Source organism: Lepidochelys kempii, chromosome 4 (assembly GCF_965140265.1).
Source record: "Lepidochelys kempii isolate rLepKem1 chromosome 4, rLepKem1.hap2, whole genome shotgun sequence".
Taxonomy (NCBI): Eukaryota; Metazoa; Chordata; order Testudines; family Cheloniidae; genus Lepidochelys; species Lepidochelys kempii.
The window spans coordinates 58,866,299-58,885,940 of record NC_133259.1 but is presented as its reverse complement, the minus strand read 5'-3'; the positions used below and the strand labels follow the sequence as shown (position 1 = coordinate 58,885,940).

General features: G+C 40.7%; 1 protein-coding gene across 7 annotated transcripts in view; it reads right to left on the bottom strand.

Annotated features, from left to right (window-relative positions):
• The window catches only part of MND1 (meiotic nuclear divisions 1), a 53,259-nt gene extending 34,923 nt beyond the window's left edge, over positions 1–18,336 (bottom strand). For 5 of the 7 annotated variants that reach the window (XM_073341393.1, XM_073341394.1, XM_073341397.1 and 2 more), the window contains exons 1-5: positions 16,464–18,336; positions 7,957–8,022; positions 6,301–6,358; positions 5,698–5,805; positions 5,048–5,196 (exon numbers count right to left, since the gene is read on the bottom strand). In XM_073341393.1, coding sequence (XP_073197494.1) covers positions 5,048–5,196; positions 5,698–5,805; positions 6,301–6,358; positions 7,957–8,022; positions 16,464–16,586 — 504 coding nt within the window. In that variant the 5' untranslated portion in view covers positions 16,587–18,336. Of the gene's footprint in view, positions 1–5,047; positions 5,197–5,697; positions 5,806–6,300; positions 6,359–7,956; positions 8,023–14,868; positions 16,418–16,463 lie in introns of those variants that run through there. The other 2 variants (XM_073341396.1, XM_073341395.1) reach the window with 2 other exon arrangements.
• Between the last annotated feature and the right edge of the window lie 1,306 nt (positions 18,337–19,642).

Below are 19,642 nucleotides of genomic sequence, written 5' to 3'. Positions count from 1 at the left end.
TATTCCCATCAAAAAAAACATTGTTTAGAAAACAGTTGTTCAACACTGTCAGTAATCTTTCTCTTGGCAGAGACATAGAGGTTCATTTGGTACTACTTATTCTGTAGGCTATTGGAAACAAGATTTGTTGCAGACACCATGTGATTGAAGATGTTTGCCAGCTTTATTATTCACACTTCTTCTTGTGGTTCTCAAGAGGGAAGCTGGGTTAGAAAGCAGTGGTAAAATCCTGACCCTACTTAAGTCAATGGGAGTTTTGCCATGGACTTCAACGAGGCCATGATTCCACCCTGGGTGTTTAGCAGAAAACCAACAGCAAGATGGGAAACTAAAAAACAAAAGCACCCAAACAACAGTGACACCCACAATGAAAAGGGAATTAAAACCAAAGTTAATTGCCATGTTGCTGATTGCACAACAGGATCACTGCCTAGAATGTACTCACGCTGTTCACTAAGAACTGAGAAAAAAGGATGGGGAAGTGTCTACTAAGTGACCAAAGGCATTATGACTTTTTTTGGGGGGGGGGAAGTTTCTTCAAAGAAAATATCCATTTAAAAACAAACAATGATTTAATCTTGAGCTCTTTACGTGATTACAGGAGAAACAAGCTACTTTCAAGGGAGGCCAAAATAAAAGTATTGGAACAGTATTTTCTGCTCTCTGTGGACCTTCTAGTAATTTATAGTTACTGCACTGAATTTGGAAATGCTTTGAAAGAGGAATATTTAAGTCTTGCCTACCCCTAGCATTTTTCAAGAAATCGCACACTGTTGCAGGTCCACCAGCGACAGCAAAGGTAAAAGCACAAGTATAGAATTCCAGCATTTTTACTACTGTGTCCCAACATCACTTTTGATAATGCAATGGAGTTTTCCTGAAAAAACAAACGTGTACATAGCCGTAATGAAAGCTGAACCACAACACTGATATCCAAGAATAAAGTTTCTTATTTTCTTGGTTCTGAATAGATGAGTCAGATTCCATTGCTGGTGATCAGCTGAATAATTTGGGTGTGGTTTAGTAATTCCTAAAAGACTGAAACAAGTGTTAAATTGCAAAAGCAGTTGTTAAACTGACTGCCCCTAGGCTTGTCTTCACTAGGATTTCAAAATGTGTTAGAACATGTTAGCAAACACCTATTCTAAAACTCTAGTGTAGACTTTAACATATGCTAGCTGGTCAGGCTGAAGCATAGGCTTAATTGTTGAGTTACACCAGGGAGGAATTTAGCCCATTGTTTCACATTTACAAAAATGTCTGTGTCACAACTCACTGTTTGTTTTGACTAATAGAAAGGTGTGTTATTAGATCATCTTAGTTAACACATTCTAAAGCTGAAGAAAGAGGTTTAGGCCAGGTCTACAGTACAGACCTATACTGGTGTGAAAAATCCACACCTCTGAGCTATATAGTAATACCAACCTACCCCACCTGTTTTCTCCTCCACCCCCATGTCTTCCTCCTCCATGTTGGCAGAAAAGCATCTCCCACCGACATAGCTACCATCTCTTGGGGAGGCTGATTAACTACGCGAACAGGAGAGCTTCTCCCGTCCTTATAGGAGTGTCTTCACTATAGGCTACGCTACAGCTGTAGCGATGTATGTGATGAAAAGCCTTAAGCTCGCCACTTGAAAAATTAGTAGTTATATCCTGCAAGTCTTCAGCATTAACACTTCACTGAAGTAACTGGGGGGGAAAGAGTTCAACCCCGTCACACAACTATTTATTCAGGCTCTCTACAAAGGTCTTATCTACATTAGGAACACTAGGATACAAAAAAAATCAACCACTAACAAAGCTCTTAGAGTCCTATCTTCACTACAGCCACATTTGTTACTACCAGCAAAAAATACAAGTCCTAAATATAATTTCATAGCACTAACGCAGCCAAAGACTACATAGTGTCAGTTAAATTCAGCACACTTGAGAAAGGTTCACCCTCTACCAAACCGCTAACTATTTTTTCTCCAATATGAAAGCCTACATTTTTCAGATTCTGAAACGGATGAGGGGAGGGGACAATAAATATTACCATACAAATGGACCTGGACAAGACAGACAAAAGGGAAACATATCACACTGCACATTGTAGGCTGTATGACTATAATCAAAAGTGTGTGATGTGCTAAAGAAGTGGGATGATAACTTACGATTTGCTGCTTTACATGTTATGACATGAGAGACTTGCTGACTGGATTTGGAAAGCATTAAGAAAACATATGCAAGTGCTCGTGTAAGGAAGAATATAAACACTTAGATGTAACTAATTGTTTTAAGTCTGTAATCATAGACAGAACATTTCAACATCTAGTAAAAATAAGTGTCCAGAGAGCTACTGTTATTGAAATGCAAATTTTCTTCAGAAAAGCCTACTTACAGAATAGTGAGGATCCAAAAGGAAACAAGCAAGTCCACTTGTCTTTTCTAACTGAAGTACTATATAATTCCCTTCCCCTTCAATAACTCAGAATAATACGTCGAAGAAACCTAAAGAATGTCTTAGGCCCAGCCTATGCAGTTCTTGGACCAGTATAATTACGTCAGTTAGGGGTGTGATTTTTTTCCTGAAGTAGTTACACCAGTACAACCCCTATTGTGAATGCAGGTATACTGATATAAAGGGCTCATACCAGTGTAGTTTATTCCCCTTCCCATATGAGACTAGCCATACTGATATAAAGCACCCTTATATTACTATAACTGCATATACACTAGAGTGGCAATATCACTTTCACTATACCAGTAGAGTACAACTAATGTATGTAGATAAGATCTTAAATATTCAGTGTGATTTTAATGCAGCTACTGCAGGATATTCCAAGGATAATATTCATCAATATGAGAGAGAGAGAGAGAGATAAGATAGGCCAGAGGGCAAAATAATGACTATAGCATATCGATTTCATTGTTCTGCTAGCAGGCTATGTGGTCTTTTAAATAAATTATACTCAGTCAGACTTGAAATGACATGTCCAAAAACAAATTTGCATTCAACAAGGCAGTTGTAATGGTGTGTTTGGGTGAACAAGGCTGGAGTTTTGGCACACACTGATTTGGTTGCTCAGTTGCTTATTTACATTGTGGCAGGTTTTTCAATTGGTCAGTTTGTAGATCTCCCAAGTTGCCTTGTCTCTATCTTATTTGGATGCTCTAATGAGGTGATGAATTTTACTACTTTTGCTAGGAACCTAATTCCAAAATAGGTCAGTGGAGGAGAGTTAAACTGATCTAGTTTTTCAAAGAATTAAAAACCTTGTTAAAATGTCAGACAGGAACCAGCACAGTGTTACTGCCCTGCGGCAAAAATGGATTTAATTTCCATCCCCCGCAGACTCTCAACTGGAGGCCACACCTGGAAATGCTGCAAGGTCATCCTGCTGAGGATAGCGGAAGCAGTTCACGTTATAATTTACACTCACATCGTGCCTTTCATTTGACAATCTCAGATGTCACACAAGGATGTGAGGCTTTACAAACATTAATGAGGCCACACAACATACCTGTGAGGGAGCTGTTATTTAAACTCACTATAAAAATTGGTTTCAGAAGTGAACTGTAGCTCACGAAAGCTTATGCTCTAATAAATTTGTTAGTCTCTAAGGTGCCACAAGTGCTCCTCTACTATAAAAATTGGTGATCTGAGGCACAAAGAGGGTAAGTGACTTGCCCTGCAAGGTCAGTGGTGGAACCAGGAACAGATATGAGGGCATCATAGTCATGTTAGCATCTCTTCCAACTCATCCAAAGCACCTGCCTACATGACTGCCAATACATCTGGAACACCCTGCTCCTATTAGTGATGGTCAGGATTGCAGTGCTTCCTCCATGCTGCCTTACAGCACTTTGAAAATCACGCTGGCTTGTGAAAAACCAGAGGAATTATGGGATATTAGGAAAGGAATCATGGGAGTTTGTGAATCTGACCCAAATCTCAGTAGGTTCCAATAGCTACCCTACAATGCATCAAAAGAAAAATCCCAGAATACATAGAGCCTGGCAGCAAAACACTGGACCCAGGGGTGCCTGCCCAGAATGTGGTGGGCCTATTTTAAAAAATAAGAGCAGTCTTGTGTGGATGCTGAGATTCACAAGGGAAACCGCTTAGACCAGTTTAGATAAAGCCGAGTGGATGAAGAACTACACTGAGAAAACTCTCATGTAAACAAGGCCTCAGCTCATTCCACCTTTAGTTAAATAAGTAACATGCTCTGAAATAAATAAATTTTGTATTCATAACCCATTCACTGAAGAATCAGTTAATTGTTCCAAATCAGGGAAAGAACAGATTAAAAGAAATGTCATGTGATCAGACCATGAAGTTGCTTACAAAAAGTCGCCCTCTGAGTTTTGGTTATATTTATACTCTGAATAAACAAAACTGACGAGTAGAAGTCTTTCCAGTGAACAGCAATTCAAACAAACAAGCAGAATAATTGGGTTTATTTAAAAAACAAATAGAAATAATACTGAAAATATAGAATAACAACGTTGGCTCAAAAGAGAGTCATGCACTCATCTAGAACATTGTGACCAGTTTGGTCGACTCCCCTAAAAAGGAGTGCAGGGTTGGTTTGACAGGGTACCTGAGGACTAAAGCTACCAGCCAGAAACAGATACCCAAGTTAAGGCAGCACTCTGCTGGGATGTCCATTTTAGTCCTCAGAACATCACCCAGCCACAACATACAATGGCGTAAAAAGGAAAATGCATACTGCCCAATAATTTAAAGATAATTCCCCAGGTAAAAATGTTTTGAATCTGAAGCAAATGGGCCACAATTTTTTTCTGCATCAATGGAACACAAACAAAAAAATCTTCTCAACCATGGCAACATTTTTTAAAGCATCTGTGTTCTGGCTCATGAATAGGCTCTTTTTGATAAAACGGTAAAATAGCAGGAAAAAAAACTTTATTAGCTGGGTGAAATGGACCTACTGGCAGCATGTCCTGTAACAAACTGAGATAGATATGGCAAGGACTGTAGGAAAACAGAATGCCAATACCATTCAGACAAACAAGTGCTTTTCGCAACACAAATATACCTGAGTCTCCAGTGCTTCCAATTTACGCTTCCTGGCATGAAGAGCTTTACTTGGAAAAGCCCAAAAATAATTGGAAGTTCCAATCCTATCGGTGTCCACCATACCATCATCAACTAAACTTTGCAGGATCTCCTTGACCGACATTGCGGCTAACAAAGAAAAAAAAAGTCACTTTTTCTTCAGTGTATGTGTTAAGTGGTTATACTTTATTTTAAAATATGATTGCGAAGCAAGTATGTCAATGTAACAGACAATGTACTACACCTATTTTCATTTTCACTGCAGATTATTTATGTTGCTGTAGTTCTAAGCAAAGCACATAATCCACAAACACATATTTCTGAAAAGCTTATTCCTTTTTCACAAGCTATCTGGAAGACACCAAAAATAAAGATCTTGTGCCACAGCCACTCCATGCAGAGAATCCCTTTGATGTCTAATGGCAATATCATGCATAGGATAGCTCACAATACGAAGACAATTTGTTCCTGGATATTTTCCATTCTGGGTCCTGACTTTTCCCCTAATCTAGACCAGTTTGGAATGTAGCAAGCAACAAAGAAAAATCATCAGAGCACGTGAGATTAGCAATCCCCTTCCCTAAAGTACTACTTTATAGAGGGAAAACCTTCCTACAAAAGGACACTTACGTGTAAAATTGCAGGTCAGGCCTGTAGTGCTTAGTAAAGGTGAGTGGGGACCAAATGGCAGTCTCACAGTTACTTCTGTGGTGGCGGATGCTCTTTTGGTCTCTGAAACTGCCAAGGATCTAGTTAAATGGGCCATAATCTGAAGTTGGACACCTAAATCCTTAGTTAAGCACCTAAACATATGGCATGATTCTCAGAGATGGAAGCTGTGGGTGCTCAGCAATGACTTCAGTAGGTGCTCAGCTCCTTCGAGAATCGTGCCATGTATTTAGGTAGCTAACTAGGGATACAAGTTCCAGACTTTAGACATCAGCACTTGAAAATGTTGGCCTTAATGTCCAATATAAGTTACAGCTACTAGTAACATAGGGTTGGGATGTGCGTGCATAAAATGTACAGTTTCTAAATTTACACTTGGTTAGGTCACCATGACTAACCAGTTGCAGCTAGGTATTTTTTTTCTTTTGTTTAACGTTACTGTTATAAAGATCATAAAGTCAGTGTTATGTGAAAACATGAAAATGCACACAGTATAACTAGTCCACAAAACAATTCTCAATGTCTAAACAAGTTTTAGGGAGGGGGGAAAGCATTAATACTTACTAATTCCTTTCTCTTTGGGAGCAATCTTCTCCATATCCTTTAATTGGAACACATCTTTCTGTTCAAAACACAAAAGGCACGTCAGCTCTGAATGACGGTCTCATTTAAGTCATGTCTACGTTCTTTACTAAATTAATCCCAACAAATATACAAGTACCATATCTAATGTATTTTTTCATTTCTCCAGGAAAAATATTGCATGCTCCTCAAGATAGAGCTAAAGTACTTGAAAATAAAAAGTGATTTTATTTTGTTGTAGGCTTTGTTATTTCCTCCAGTTTTTCTTTGTTACTTTAATTAATTGCTTCATGCCTAAATTTAGGCTGCTAGCTCCTCAGGGAAGAGAGCGCTGTGGCCAGATCCTCAGCCCCTAGTCTAGCTGCTTTTGCACTGCAGCATCACAATAAATTAATTTTAACAAACAAAATAAATAATATTTCAGTTACATCACAAACACAAAGGTGTCTCTGAGTTGGAGCTCCATTTCTCTTCCCCTTCCACTGCCCTCTTTTGGGTGCATTCTCATCCTTCCCTTTCCTATTTCCCAGTTTTATCCCTCTCCCATACTGTCGAATTTGAGCATCCCTAACTACCTCCCTGCCTTCTGTGGGAGCACAGTGAAACTGATGAGATTTGGAGCCTAAGGAACAAAGCAAATACTGAAAATGTCCCAAATTCCTGTTTAATTTTACTTTGCTGCTCCCTCACATATGGACTGGAGGTTATTAAGGTACCAGGTCATGTGGCTTTGTGCATCCACCTCTGTTACACATGGCAGTCCCTTTACAGGAAAATGTTTGAGAAATACTACATAGAAGTACATGAAGCACAAGCACGTCAGCAGCAATTACTGATGTTATGAGAAATCTAACTTTGGATTTCCTGACTGTTGTACCTAAATTTGAAACCGTTGCACTACCTGAAAAATAAACCTTTTTGGTTTTCGACTTAACTGTTAATACCTTATCCACTGCTGACAAGGGAATCAATAAAAGTTCAGTTGAACTGGTGCCGAACAATTTAACTAAAAGAGCATCCAAAACTCTACTTAGCACAAGCTCATCTGCACCTCTCACCAACACCTTTGATCAGCAACCGATAGTTTCACAAATGCAAGTAAGGCCACTGTGTCCTAGGAAAAATAAAGCTGGCTAAAAATTTAGCAGTTTGATGGAATCACAAAGGTATTTTCCCCCTATGGTACATTAATAAAGAATAGTAATATACTGCTTTTCATTTAGTCACTCTCAAAGAACTGTATAAAGGAGATCAGTATCACTATCTGCATATTACACATGGGGAAACTGAGGCACAGAACAGGGAAGTGACTTGCCCAAGGTCACCCAGCAGGACAGTGGCAGAGCCAGGAACTGAACCCAAGACTCCTGAATCACAGTCCAGTGCCCGAGCCACTCAGTCTCTCTGGCTCCTTATGGGTGCTCCCAATGGCCAGGAGCGGGAGGGAGAGATCAGTGGTTTGCGCATTGGCCTGCTAAACCCAGGGTTGTGAGTTCAATCCTTGAGGGGGCCATTTAGGGATCCGGGGCAAAACTTGGGGATTGGTCCTGCTTTGAGCAGGGGGTTGGACTAGATGACCTCCTGAGGTCCCTTCCAACCCTGATATTCTATGAAATATGCAAAAATTAAAACACTTACTGTTTCAAAAAATATTTCCATCATACGAGTTCTCTTCTCTTCAACACTCAGTCCCCTTTTCTTGGACTACAATAGAACATGTATTCAGTACTTAGAATTAACATTTCATTCAGAATTCACATCTATTTACTCTAGAAGAACCATTTCCTTGACATCTCCCTTAATACTGTCCTACATCACAATACTCCCTAAAACAGGACTTCTTCACAAAGGAAAACCATGCCGGGCTAATCCATTCAAAATATATCAATTGTTTCAAAGATATTAAGTTTGGTACTGATATGTTGTATAATCTAGTTCATCCCCTACCTCACTGCAAGGTAGTTTTCAATGTGTTTTACTGCATCCCTATAGTTCCTTGTCTGTCTTGCCTTACTAACTCAGTTCCAGTCTCTCTTGGTAACTGGTACCAATGCCCAATTGTCCTTAAAAAGTTATTTCTACTATTTAGTCTATAGTGTGAGACTTCTGCTTTTTGTCTGACTCATTTATTTCTGTGAATATTGTTCTTTCCTTCTTGTTAAAATGACATAGCCAATGTGAAATCTAGACCATTTTAAAGTATAAGTTAGAGTAGTTTTCAGATACTGTATCTGCCTTCAAATCACCTTTCCAATGTTGTGGATTAACAATCACATTATCTTTATTAAAAACATAAGAACAGCCATACTGGGTCAGACCAAAGGTCCATCTAGCCCAGTATTCTGTCTTCCAACTTGTGGCTAATGCCAGTGCCCCAGAGGGAATGAACAGAACAAGTAATCATTAAGGGATCCATCCTGTCACCCATTCCCAGCTTCTGGCAAACAGCAACTAGGAACACCATCTCTGCCCATCCTGGCTAATAGCCATTGATGGACCTATCCTTTATGAATTTATCTAGTTCTTTTTTAATCCTGTTATAGTCTTGGCCTTCACAACATCCTCAGGCAAGGAGTTCCACAGGTTGACTGTGCACTGTGTGTGAAAAAATACTTCCTTTTGTTTGTTTTAAACCTGCTGCCTATAAATTTCATTTGGTGACCCCTAGTTCTCGTGTTATAAGAAGGAGTAAAAAACACTTCCTTATTTATTTTCTCCACACCAGTCATGATTTTATAGACCTCTATCATATCTCCCATTATTCATCTCTTTTCCAAGCTGAAAAGTCCAAGTCTTATTAATCTCTCCTCATATGGAAGCCGTTCCATACCCCAATCATTTTTGCTGCCCTTTTCTCAACCTTTTCCAATTCCAGTACATCTTTTTTGAGATGGGGTGACCACATCCACACGCAGTATTCAAGATGTTGGTGTACCATGGATGTTTAAAGAAGCAATATGACATTTTCTGTCTTATTATCTATCCCCTTCTTAATGATTCCCAACATTCTGTTCGCCTTTTTGACAGCCACTGCACATCGAGTGGATGTTTTCAGAGAACTATCCACAAGGACTCCAAGATCTCTTTCTTGAGTGGTAACAGCTAATTTAGACCCCATCATTTTATATGTAGAGTTGGGGTTATGTGTTCCAATGTGCATTACTTTGCATTTATCAACATTGAATTTCATCCGCCATTTTGTTGCCTATTTACCCAGTTTTGTAAGGTCCCTTTGTAACTCTTCAGTCTGCTTTGGACTTAACTATCTTGAGTTGTTTTGTATCATCTGAAAATTTTGCCCCCTCACTGTTTACGCCTTTTTCCAGATTATTTATGAATATATTGAATAGTACTTGTCCCAGTACAGCCCCCTGGGGGACACCACTATTTACTTCTCTGCATTCTGAAAACTGACCATTCATTCCTACCCTTTGTTTCCTATCTTTTAACCAGTTACCAATCCATGAGAGAACCTTCCCCCTTATCCCAGGACAGCTTACTTTGCTTAAGAGCCTTTGGTGAAGGACCTTGTCAAAGGTTTTCTGAAACTCTAAGTATACTATATTCACTGGATCACCCTTATCCACGTTTGTTAACCCCCTCAAAGAATTCTAGTAGATTGGTGAGGAATGATTTCCCTTTACAAAAACCACGTTGGCTCTTTCCCAACAAATTATGTTCATCTGTGTGTCTGACAAATTTTGTTCTTTACGATAGTTTCAACCAATTTGTCCAGTACTGAAGTTAGGCTTACCGGCCTGCAATTGCCAGGATCACCTCTGGAGCCCCTTTTAAAAATTGGCATCACATTAGCTATCCTCCAATCATTTGGTACGGAAGTTGATTTAAATGATAAATTATATATCACAGAAGTTCTGCAATTTCACATTTGAGTTCCTTCAGAACTCTTGGGTGAATGCCATCTGGTCCTGGTGACTTATTACTGTTTAATTTATCAATTTGTCCCAAAATCTCCTCTAAGGTCACCTCAATCTGGGACAGTTTCTCAGATTTGTCACCTAAAAGAATGGCTCAGGTTTGGGAATCTCCCTTATATCCTCAGCCATGAAGACTGATGCAAAAAATTCATTTAGTTTCTCTGCAATGACCTTATCATCCTTGAATGCTCCTTCAGCATCTCAGTCATCCAGTGGCCCCCTTGGTTGTTTAGCAGGATTGCTGCTTCTGATGTTCTTAAAAAAAACTGCTATTACTTTTTGAGTCTTTGGCTAGTTGTTTTTCAGATTCTTTTTTGGCCTTCCTAATTATATTTTTACACTTCATTTGCTCAAGTTTATTCTCCCTTCTATTTTCCTCATTAGGATTTAACTTCCACTTTTTAAAGGATGCCCTTTTGCCTCTCATTGCTTCTTTTACTTTGTTGTTTAGCCACGGTGGCACTTTTTTGGTTCTCTGTTTTTTAATTTGGGGTATACATGTAAGTTGAGCCTCTATTATGGTGTCTTTAAAAAGTTTCCATGCAGCTTGCAGGGATTTGACTTTTGGCACTGTGCCTTTTAATTTCTGTTTAACTAACTTCCTCATTTTTGTGTAGTCCCCTTTCTGAAATTAAATGCTACTGTGGTGGGCTGCTGTGGTGTTTTCCCCACCACAGGGATGTTAAATTTTATTATATTATAGTCACTATTACCAAGAGCTTCAGCTATATTCACCTCTTGGAACAGATCCTGTGCTCCGTTTTTCAAATATTTTTCTTTTCATCATGTGTCAAACAATTAGCAGGGGAAACTGATGGAATATACAGGGAAACACTGGAACGGATTATATACAAATATAATACAGAAAAGTAAAACTGAAAAGTATTTTCCTCTCCAATCTCTGTCAATTATATTGAGCGTTCATAGATACTAAGGTCAGAAGGGACCATTATGATCATCTAGTCCGACCTCCTGCACAATGCAGGCCACAGAATCTCACCCACCCACTCCTGCGATAAACCTCTCACCTATGTCTGAGCTACTGAAGTCCTCAAATCTTGGTTTAAGGACTTCAAGGAGCAGGGAATCCTCCAGCAAGTGACCCATGCCCCTGTTACAGAGGAAGGCGAAAAACCTCCAGGGCCTCTTCCAATCTGCCCTGGAGGAAAATTCCTTCCCGACCCCAAATACTGCAATCAGCTAAACCCTGAGCATATGGGCAAGATTCACCAGCCAGATACCCAGGAAAGAATTTTCTGTAGTATCTCAGATCCTACCCCATCTAACATCCCATCACAGGCCATTGGGCCTATTTACCATGAATATTTAAAGATCAATTAATTACCAAAATCATGTTATCCCATCAAGTGTTACTTGTAACAGCAGCATATAAAATATTTCTAAGCAGAAATGTGACTTTTTAAGTTGATAGTGTCCCTTTAAAGCCCATTGGAAGAAAGTGCTAGTGCATCACATTATGTACTGGAAAAATATGCTGCATAATCTTCATATACTAAAAAGAATCCTTAAAAACACTCATCAGTGGGAAAGTGAATTTGGGGAGTTCCTAGAAAAGGTAAGTAGCGTTCAGGGACACATAGAACTTTGAAAGGAGAGAATCATGCCTTGCCTCAGCTATTCATAGCATATCAAAGCTGCAGTAGATTGAAAGTGATGGAACTCTTGTCAGTTTCACGGCTTTTTCACTTTGAAACAGGTTATATGCAAGAGCAACAAATGTTTGCGTTTATCATCTGTGGTCATGGACAAGGGCCAGATTGCTTTGGATTTTTTTAAGTTATATTGTACAAAATTTTAATTTTGGAAGATAATTTATTCAGCAGTCACTTATGCATCAATTTAAAACAATTAATTCACTGTAATAAAGTTTATTTGACTAAAGCCTTGTTAAATTTTGTATTTTTTTTTACATAAACTCTTCCCATCTGATTTATTCAACTCTGCCACATACCTAAATTGGTGACATCACAACTAGTTATTATGAAAGAGATTTTGATGTTACAAACACTTGTATATGGCACTGCTGTATAAATAAGAACAGCAGATTGACTAGAAGTTAATAAGGGTTCTATTTTTCCCCAAATATCTTGGTAATCGGCAATGATGGGAACAAAAATATGTAAATACAACATGACATTTTAAATAATGTTTTGGTAGCATGCAGTATTATTAAGTTTACTCAAGTTTACTTAAGCATGGAAGTCATTCTTGATGTTCATGGGGCTGTGTGGACAGTATAACCACAATCAAGCTACTATAAGTTCTGTTCACACCTGGATGTATGGGAAACTGTCCATGTAAATCCCACAAAACCTTTTTGTGTTCCAATTTTGGCTATGCTACTCATCACTGGGCCTAATGGATCAGTGTTCATACTGCACTCCCCATCAGTACCCAGCCCAATGCCAGGTAAGCTAATGATCCAACCAGCGGACCAAATTCAGTGATGAATCCTGGTCACGTGCCATCTGAGGCACACTGCACATATGCTAAGAAGACTGGGCCTAGTGCAAGTTATTTTTACATGACCTGTTATAACGGTGGTGGCCTCCAGCTAAAATTAGTTTGGTCCACATGCAACTAACAGGGAGGAAAAACATAAAACAGATGCAGCTTTAAAAGATTTTATTGGAAATATGGAGTGCAGCTAATCAATATTGCATTGACCAGTGCTACAGAAACATAAATTAAATTAGAATTTATATGGGAAAAATCCTGACATTTAAATTCTTGAATTCACCTTTTAGACAGAGAAGGATTAAAAGTAATTATATGAAGCTGTTATACAAAAACACTACCATCCATTTGCAATAGAAGATGGTATGAGAAAAATTACTGGGAAAACTTTACCCACCTCTGCCTCATCTCAAGTGGCAGAGAAAATAGAGAGATGAAAAGCAACATGAAGGAGACCAATCATATGTAGAGGAACAAAGGCCTTACCAGAACACATTATTAACAGTAAAACCTATCAGATCACTATCACTTTTCATCAACAGGTCTCAAAGCACTTCATAACCTTTAACATATTTATCTTCACAAACCTCTGTGAAATAAGGAAATACTATTATCCCTATTTTACAACTGGAACTGAGGCACAGAAAAGCTAAGAGACATGCCCAAGGTCACAGAGGAAGTCGTGTGCAGACCAAGGAGCTGAACTAAAATCTCCCAAGACCTAGGCTAGTTCTCTAATCACTGGTCCACTCCTCCTCTCATTGGGTAATCCAATAACCTATATCTGATGATTCAAAGTTGATAGAAGAGCACTTTAATGCACCTACCCAGCTTTCTAAGGTTCAACTCTCAAAGCCTCTAAGATCCTCTCATGATTCAAGTTCAGTTCTCTCCACATTTCCAGCCTGCCTACATCTCTGCTCTTTTCTCCTCCTACAACCAGTTCTTGCTCCCTACAATCTATCCAACTGTTTCTCTTTACCACTTCCTTTGTCATAACCCCAATCCCAGCTGCAACTCCAAGGAAACAGCAGCTGGTTTCATTATGGAGAAAATCCCCTTCCCTAACAGGGCCTCTCAATTGTTTTAAGCCTATTTTAAACTCTACATTGAAAGTTTGTGATGTCATTAGTAAAGTTTGGAATTTTGAGCCAAATTCCAAGCAAAGGAACATAAGGATTTGCCATACTGACTAATCAGTCCATTTACTCCAGTATCCTGTCTTTGGCAGGGGAGGGTACCAAATGCAGGTACAAAAAACCCAGTAATGGACAATCATGGGATAGTCTGCTCATGCTGGATGTTTCTTCCTAACCTCTGGAAAGTGGTGGCTATTTCATACCCGACATAATATAACCAGGGACACTCTTTATCCCTATAAATGGGGAGCCCCCCTTTTTTAAATCTTTTTTTAAATTTTTTAATCAGTGTTAAACTACTGGTCTCAATGAGATTTTGTGGTATTGAGTTCCACAAGTTAATTACACCCTATGAAATCCCATTAAAAGTCAACATTTTTAATGGGTGAAATCAATGGGGTTATGCAGGATTTAACTCACTTCAAAACTGGGGCAGTCCGCATTTTCTCCTCTAGTACAAGACCTGGTGTTTAGGTATTGGCTAATACACTAAACTCGTAGCGACTTGGTTCTTGTCTGAACCGCCCCCCCCCCCCCCTTTTAAAGCCGACTAAAGAAGCTGGCCTGGAGCCCCTACGAGTGAGCGGCGGCGGCGGCGGCGGGGGGGTGGCTGCAGGCGCCGCGCGCGGACCGGAACACACCGGGCCAGGGCCAGGGCCAGGGCTGTGGGGCCACGGGTCGGACTCCGGGCACCTGCAGAGGGGCCGCGCCGGGTGGCCACGGCTGAGGGGCCCAGCAGGATCGGGGGGGCGGGTCTAGGAAAGCCCAGCACAGCCCAGGCGGCTACGGGCACACCCCTTCTGCCCATTGCACGGGGCGGGCCAGGCGGCCACGGGCCCCCACCCAGTCACCCCATCTGCGCGCCCAGGCCATAAACCGAGCAGCGCCTCCGACAGGCTCGGTAGCGGCTGGCTCTGGGGAGGGCCCCGGAGCTCGGTTCCCGCAGGGGCGCCCGCGGCTCCCGGGCAGGGGGAGCCGGACCGGACGCCGCTTACCATGTCGCCTCCTTCCCGCTGGAGCTGGGAGTCCGGCCCGGGGTGGCGGCAGCGCTGAGGGCCCGGCCAGGCGCCGAAATTTGATTTCCGCGCCGCCGCCAGGAGGCAAAGGGCAGCGGGAAGCCGCGGTGGGGGTGGCTCCGCTTTCGCAGCTTACAGCGCCGCCTGGCGCCTCCAGAGCGGGGCCCCCTTCCCTTCGCTCCGTCTGCGTCTTCCTGCCTTGTTTAACCTGCCTCTTCATCTCTCCCTGCCCCTGCCTCGGCCCCTGGGTGCAGCCCCACGGCCAGTTTTTTGCACACCCCAATTCAAAATGGACATCACGTGAAAGTTGCCGGAATTCATTTCCCTGACTCATCTCCCTGCTCGATCTCCCGCTGTAGGTCTCCAAAAATTAAGCAGACCTCCCTGAAGGTGCCTCTGTTTTTCATAGCCAAGCATGCGAAAGTGCCTACAGTAAAACTTTTTATTAAAGCTAACGCTGAAATTATCTAATACACAGGTTAAGGGAAGAGTGCCTACACATCTGGGTATAATGCTTACATGATCCAAAAGTACAAAGTTTGGTTTAAAAGTCATAAAATATATACCTAATCTGCAATATCCCAAATTAAGGTTAATAAATTTAACAATACAATTAAAATATTAGCATCCAAATATTCAGATACATCACTCATAAAAATTTATACTCAGAGTAGCGTGTGGAAAGCAAATAGAGCAATAGTGACAGATTGTCCCTCAGTAATAGAGAATTTAGGGTAGGGTGTCCCTCAGTAAATACATGATCCTTCTGTCCAGGAGCAGCCAAATTACCCCCTCTGTTTGCATCAATTTATACTTCATCGTTTGTATAACAGCTTTTTATTGAAGTCACATCCATTGATCTGATACAACTCAAGCTAATAAGCAAAATTCAAATTTAAGATAATAATAAACTAGATGTTCCAGCTGACCCACCCACAGAGAAATGTTCTAAGGATTTTGGAGTTTGATTCCTTGTAGGTCAAAGAACAGCCAATTCCAGGATTCTGGATTAATTTTTAAATATTTCTCAAAAGCATATGCATTTTTTAAATTTCTTTTAGAAGAGAAGATTTTATTAACAGATCCAGTTGCTGCATTTGAATAGAAATATAATTTCTATTTTTAACTAGCAATGTATCAGTTTCTAAATAAAGAAATGACTAAGAGGGGATATAATAGAGGTCTATAAAATCATGACTGGTGTGGAGAAAGTAAATAAGGAAGTGTTATTTACTCCTTCTCATAACACAAGAACTAGAGGCCACCAAATGAAATTAATAGGCAGCAGGCTTAAAACAAACAAAAGGAAATATTTTTCACACAACGCACAGTCAACGTGTGGAACTCCTTGCCAGAGGATGTAATGAAGACCAAGACTATAATAGGGTTCAAAGAAGAACTAGATAAATTCAATGGTTATTAGCCAGGATGGGCAGGGATGGTGTCCCTAGCCTCTGTTTGCCAGAAGCTGGGAATGGACGATGGGATGGATCACTTGATGATTACCTGTCTTGTGTTCTTATGTAAATTTTAAATCCACCCAGCTAAAAAACAAATCTGAAAAATACACTTACCCCCAATCTTTTCCTGGTGTAATAGTGGTTCTTCCTTGGAACCTTCAAGTAATACCCCATATCTTTTACCCAAATTGGCCCAGTGGCAATCTTGTTTTTCCTTACTGTAAATTGATGAGACATGAAATGTAGGTTATAGAATATATTATTAATGCTCTAGAAATTCATCCAACCTTACCTAAAGTTTCTTGCACTCTTATTTTTCTCATTTTCTCATTTCATTATTTTGCCCAGTGTTTGCACCTTGACAGGTTGTTATCACATATAGTGAGGCTCTCCCTAGGACTTTCAGATACTCCCAGTTCCTTCTGGCTCAGATGAGAGAGACCAGGAGCAGAAAATGAATATGAATTTCCTCTCCAACAGAATCAGTCTCGTTTTCTGTTTTTTTTTCTTGTTCCCACAATGAGACATGTTAACCCTCCTTCCACTCCGACCCCGCTATGAAGACCCAGTAACCTTCCGTCTCTGTGCCTTGCCTTGGGCCATCCCCCACAAATAATTTTTCCTTCATACCTCCTCCCACAGTTTCTTCCCCCCCACTCCCCGTCACAGTGTCCTACACTATCCCCACTGAGCCTTATTCCTGCCCACTTCATACCCCATAATTAAATGTAGCTTTCCTCCTGTGTTTACCACTCTAAAGCCAAAGGGGAAACACAGCAGCTGAAGCAGGAATGAGGAGCTGCAGCTTCATAGAGGTGCCATGAAGTGCTAAGCATCAAGTGTGAGTAGCACAGTGGGTGACTAAACTAGGGAAGGCATTGGCAATTGGGGAAGAGGGAGGGCATTGGAAGTAAGTTGTGTCAAAGGGGCACCCACTTTAAAGCTGTGCTTGGGGCCACATCCATAAATCATGCTGTTGAGTTCTTTATTTAACCACACAGTAGAAAGTGGCAGACCAAGCTTCCGCATATTGCCCAATTACATATAGTAGTTCTGGCCTGCAGGGACTCCAGAACTTGAGCCTTTCAGATATCCAGGGTAGCACCCCCCTTATAGCAACAACAAGAAAAAGCCATAGGAGCTTTAAACTACTGTACCAAACTTTGGTTTTATGTCATTTAACACAGTGATTCTCAAGCTTTCCAGTCTACTGTACACCTTTGAGGAGTCTGATTTGTCTTATGTACCCCAAGTTTCACCTCACTTAAAAACTCAGGCTTCAGCTTCAGCTCTGTGTGGCCTGGCTTTCTGCCCTGGGCCCCAGCAAGTCTAACTCTGGCCTGGTGACCCCGTTAAAATGAACTCACCCACACTTTGAAAACCACTGATATAGTATATAGAACCATGTAAACAAGTCATTGTCTGTATAAAATTTTAGTTAGTCCTGGCTTCACTATTGCTTTTTATGCAGCCTGTTGTAAAACTAGGCAAATACCTAAATGAGCTGATGTACTCTCTGGAAGACCTCGGTATACTTCCAGGAATATACATACCCCTGCTTGAGAACCACTGATCTAACAGAATAAACATCTAACATCACAATGCCTGTTAACCCTATTCTGGTGCATTGGCTCAATATCGGCTCACAAAAAGCACCTGCATGTGTCACAACCCAATCCACTAATACCCTTAGAAATGTTACAAGATCACATTCTTGGTGGCGTGGCTGCAGGATTAGAAACTTTTTCTGGCTACTTTCTCTGGAGTAAACCTACTTAATCCCCAACCAAGTTTGCTGGCCTGAGCCCTGGCAGCCATAGACAAATGGACAAATCATTAGATCAGTTTTATCTTGTAATGAAAAGTTCTATTAACACATCCCAATTTGTCAATGCCAGATTAAAACTAAATTAGAAGAGCACTGAGTAGGGAGCAGTGGATCCAAGCAGAGTGAAAATGCACAACAGAACTTCAGACATGGACAAGTGATTACCATTTCTCACAACTGGTTGAGTTAGCACAACTGCTCCTTTTACACTTCAGGTAACAGCCTGTAGCTTTGGAGCTGACAGGCCCATTTGAATTTTTGAAGCCTGTAAGTATGTGATTAGCTGATAAGGCTGCTATTAATTGTACAATTATTATCATTACACTATTATTGTCAGACAAGTTAAATGATGCACAGTAACATTATTATAGGGGAAGCTGATCGGCAGCCTTCACGAAATGCATGCTAACAATTTCCATTATAAGCCTTGAGTTGCCTAGAACTTTCCCAAATTTTAACTAATTGGGCTGGAATTTTCCATGTCCAAGGCTGAATTTTTTTGTTTTTGTTTTGTTTTTAAGTTTAGTCAAAAATGGTTCAGCTGTTTCCTAGAACAAGATTAGAGAAAAATGTTGTTTTGTCCACTTTAAATTCTTACAACTATTTCGTGAAGATACTCCAGGGCCTTCATGCTTTTGAGCAAGATCTTGAAATTTGGAGGGGGAAATTTAGTATCTGTCCCTGTCAAAATCCACCAAAATTTGACCAAGTTCTGAACCTCTGAAAAATCTGTTCACTTACACTCAGTAGAGATTTGTTAGATGATGGCAGATTATCTGAAGAGTCTATCAGTAGGGTGACCAAATAGCAACTGTGGAAACAGGACAGGAGGTGGAGGGTAATAGGTGCCTATATAAGAAAAAGTCCACAAAAATGGGACTGTCCCTTGAAAAACAGGACATCTGGTCACCCTATCTATCAGTCTTTAGTATGCTCCAGTCTCCAACTGAGCAGCCCTTTCTTTGTAAAAAAGAAAAGGAGTACTTGTGGCACCTTAGAGACTAACAAATGTATTAGAGCATAAGCTTTTGTGAGCTATAGCTCACTTCATCGGATGCATACCCTTTTCTTTTTATGGATACAGACTAACACGGCTGCTACTCTGAAACCTTTCTTTGTAATTACTCTTCCCAGCTGCTGAGAGCTGCTACTGTGTCAGGCACAGGAACTGAGAGCAGGGAGACTGTCTTTCCTGTGCTCTCAGCCTCTTTCTGCTGGTGCCCAAGCAGCCTAGGGGAGAACAGTTTGACTTGGATGCAGAGGGTGTGCAGAGTCAGGCTTTGGGGCAGGGATAGGGGAATGTGAGGCAGAGAGAGATTGCACAGGCATATGCTAGGGACCAGAAGAAGAAAAGGATAGGGGATGGGGAAAGAAGGATATGTAACTACTAGAGTACACTTTCCTCCGGAACCCGAAATTCTTTTTCTGCTGTCAGAGGCTAGCTGTGAAACCCACTAGCAAAGTG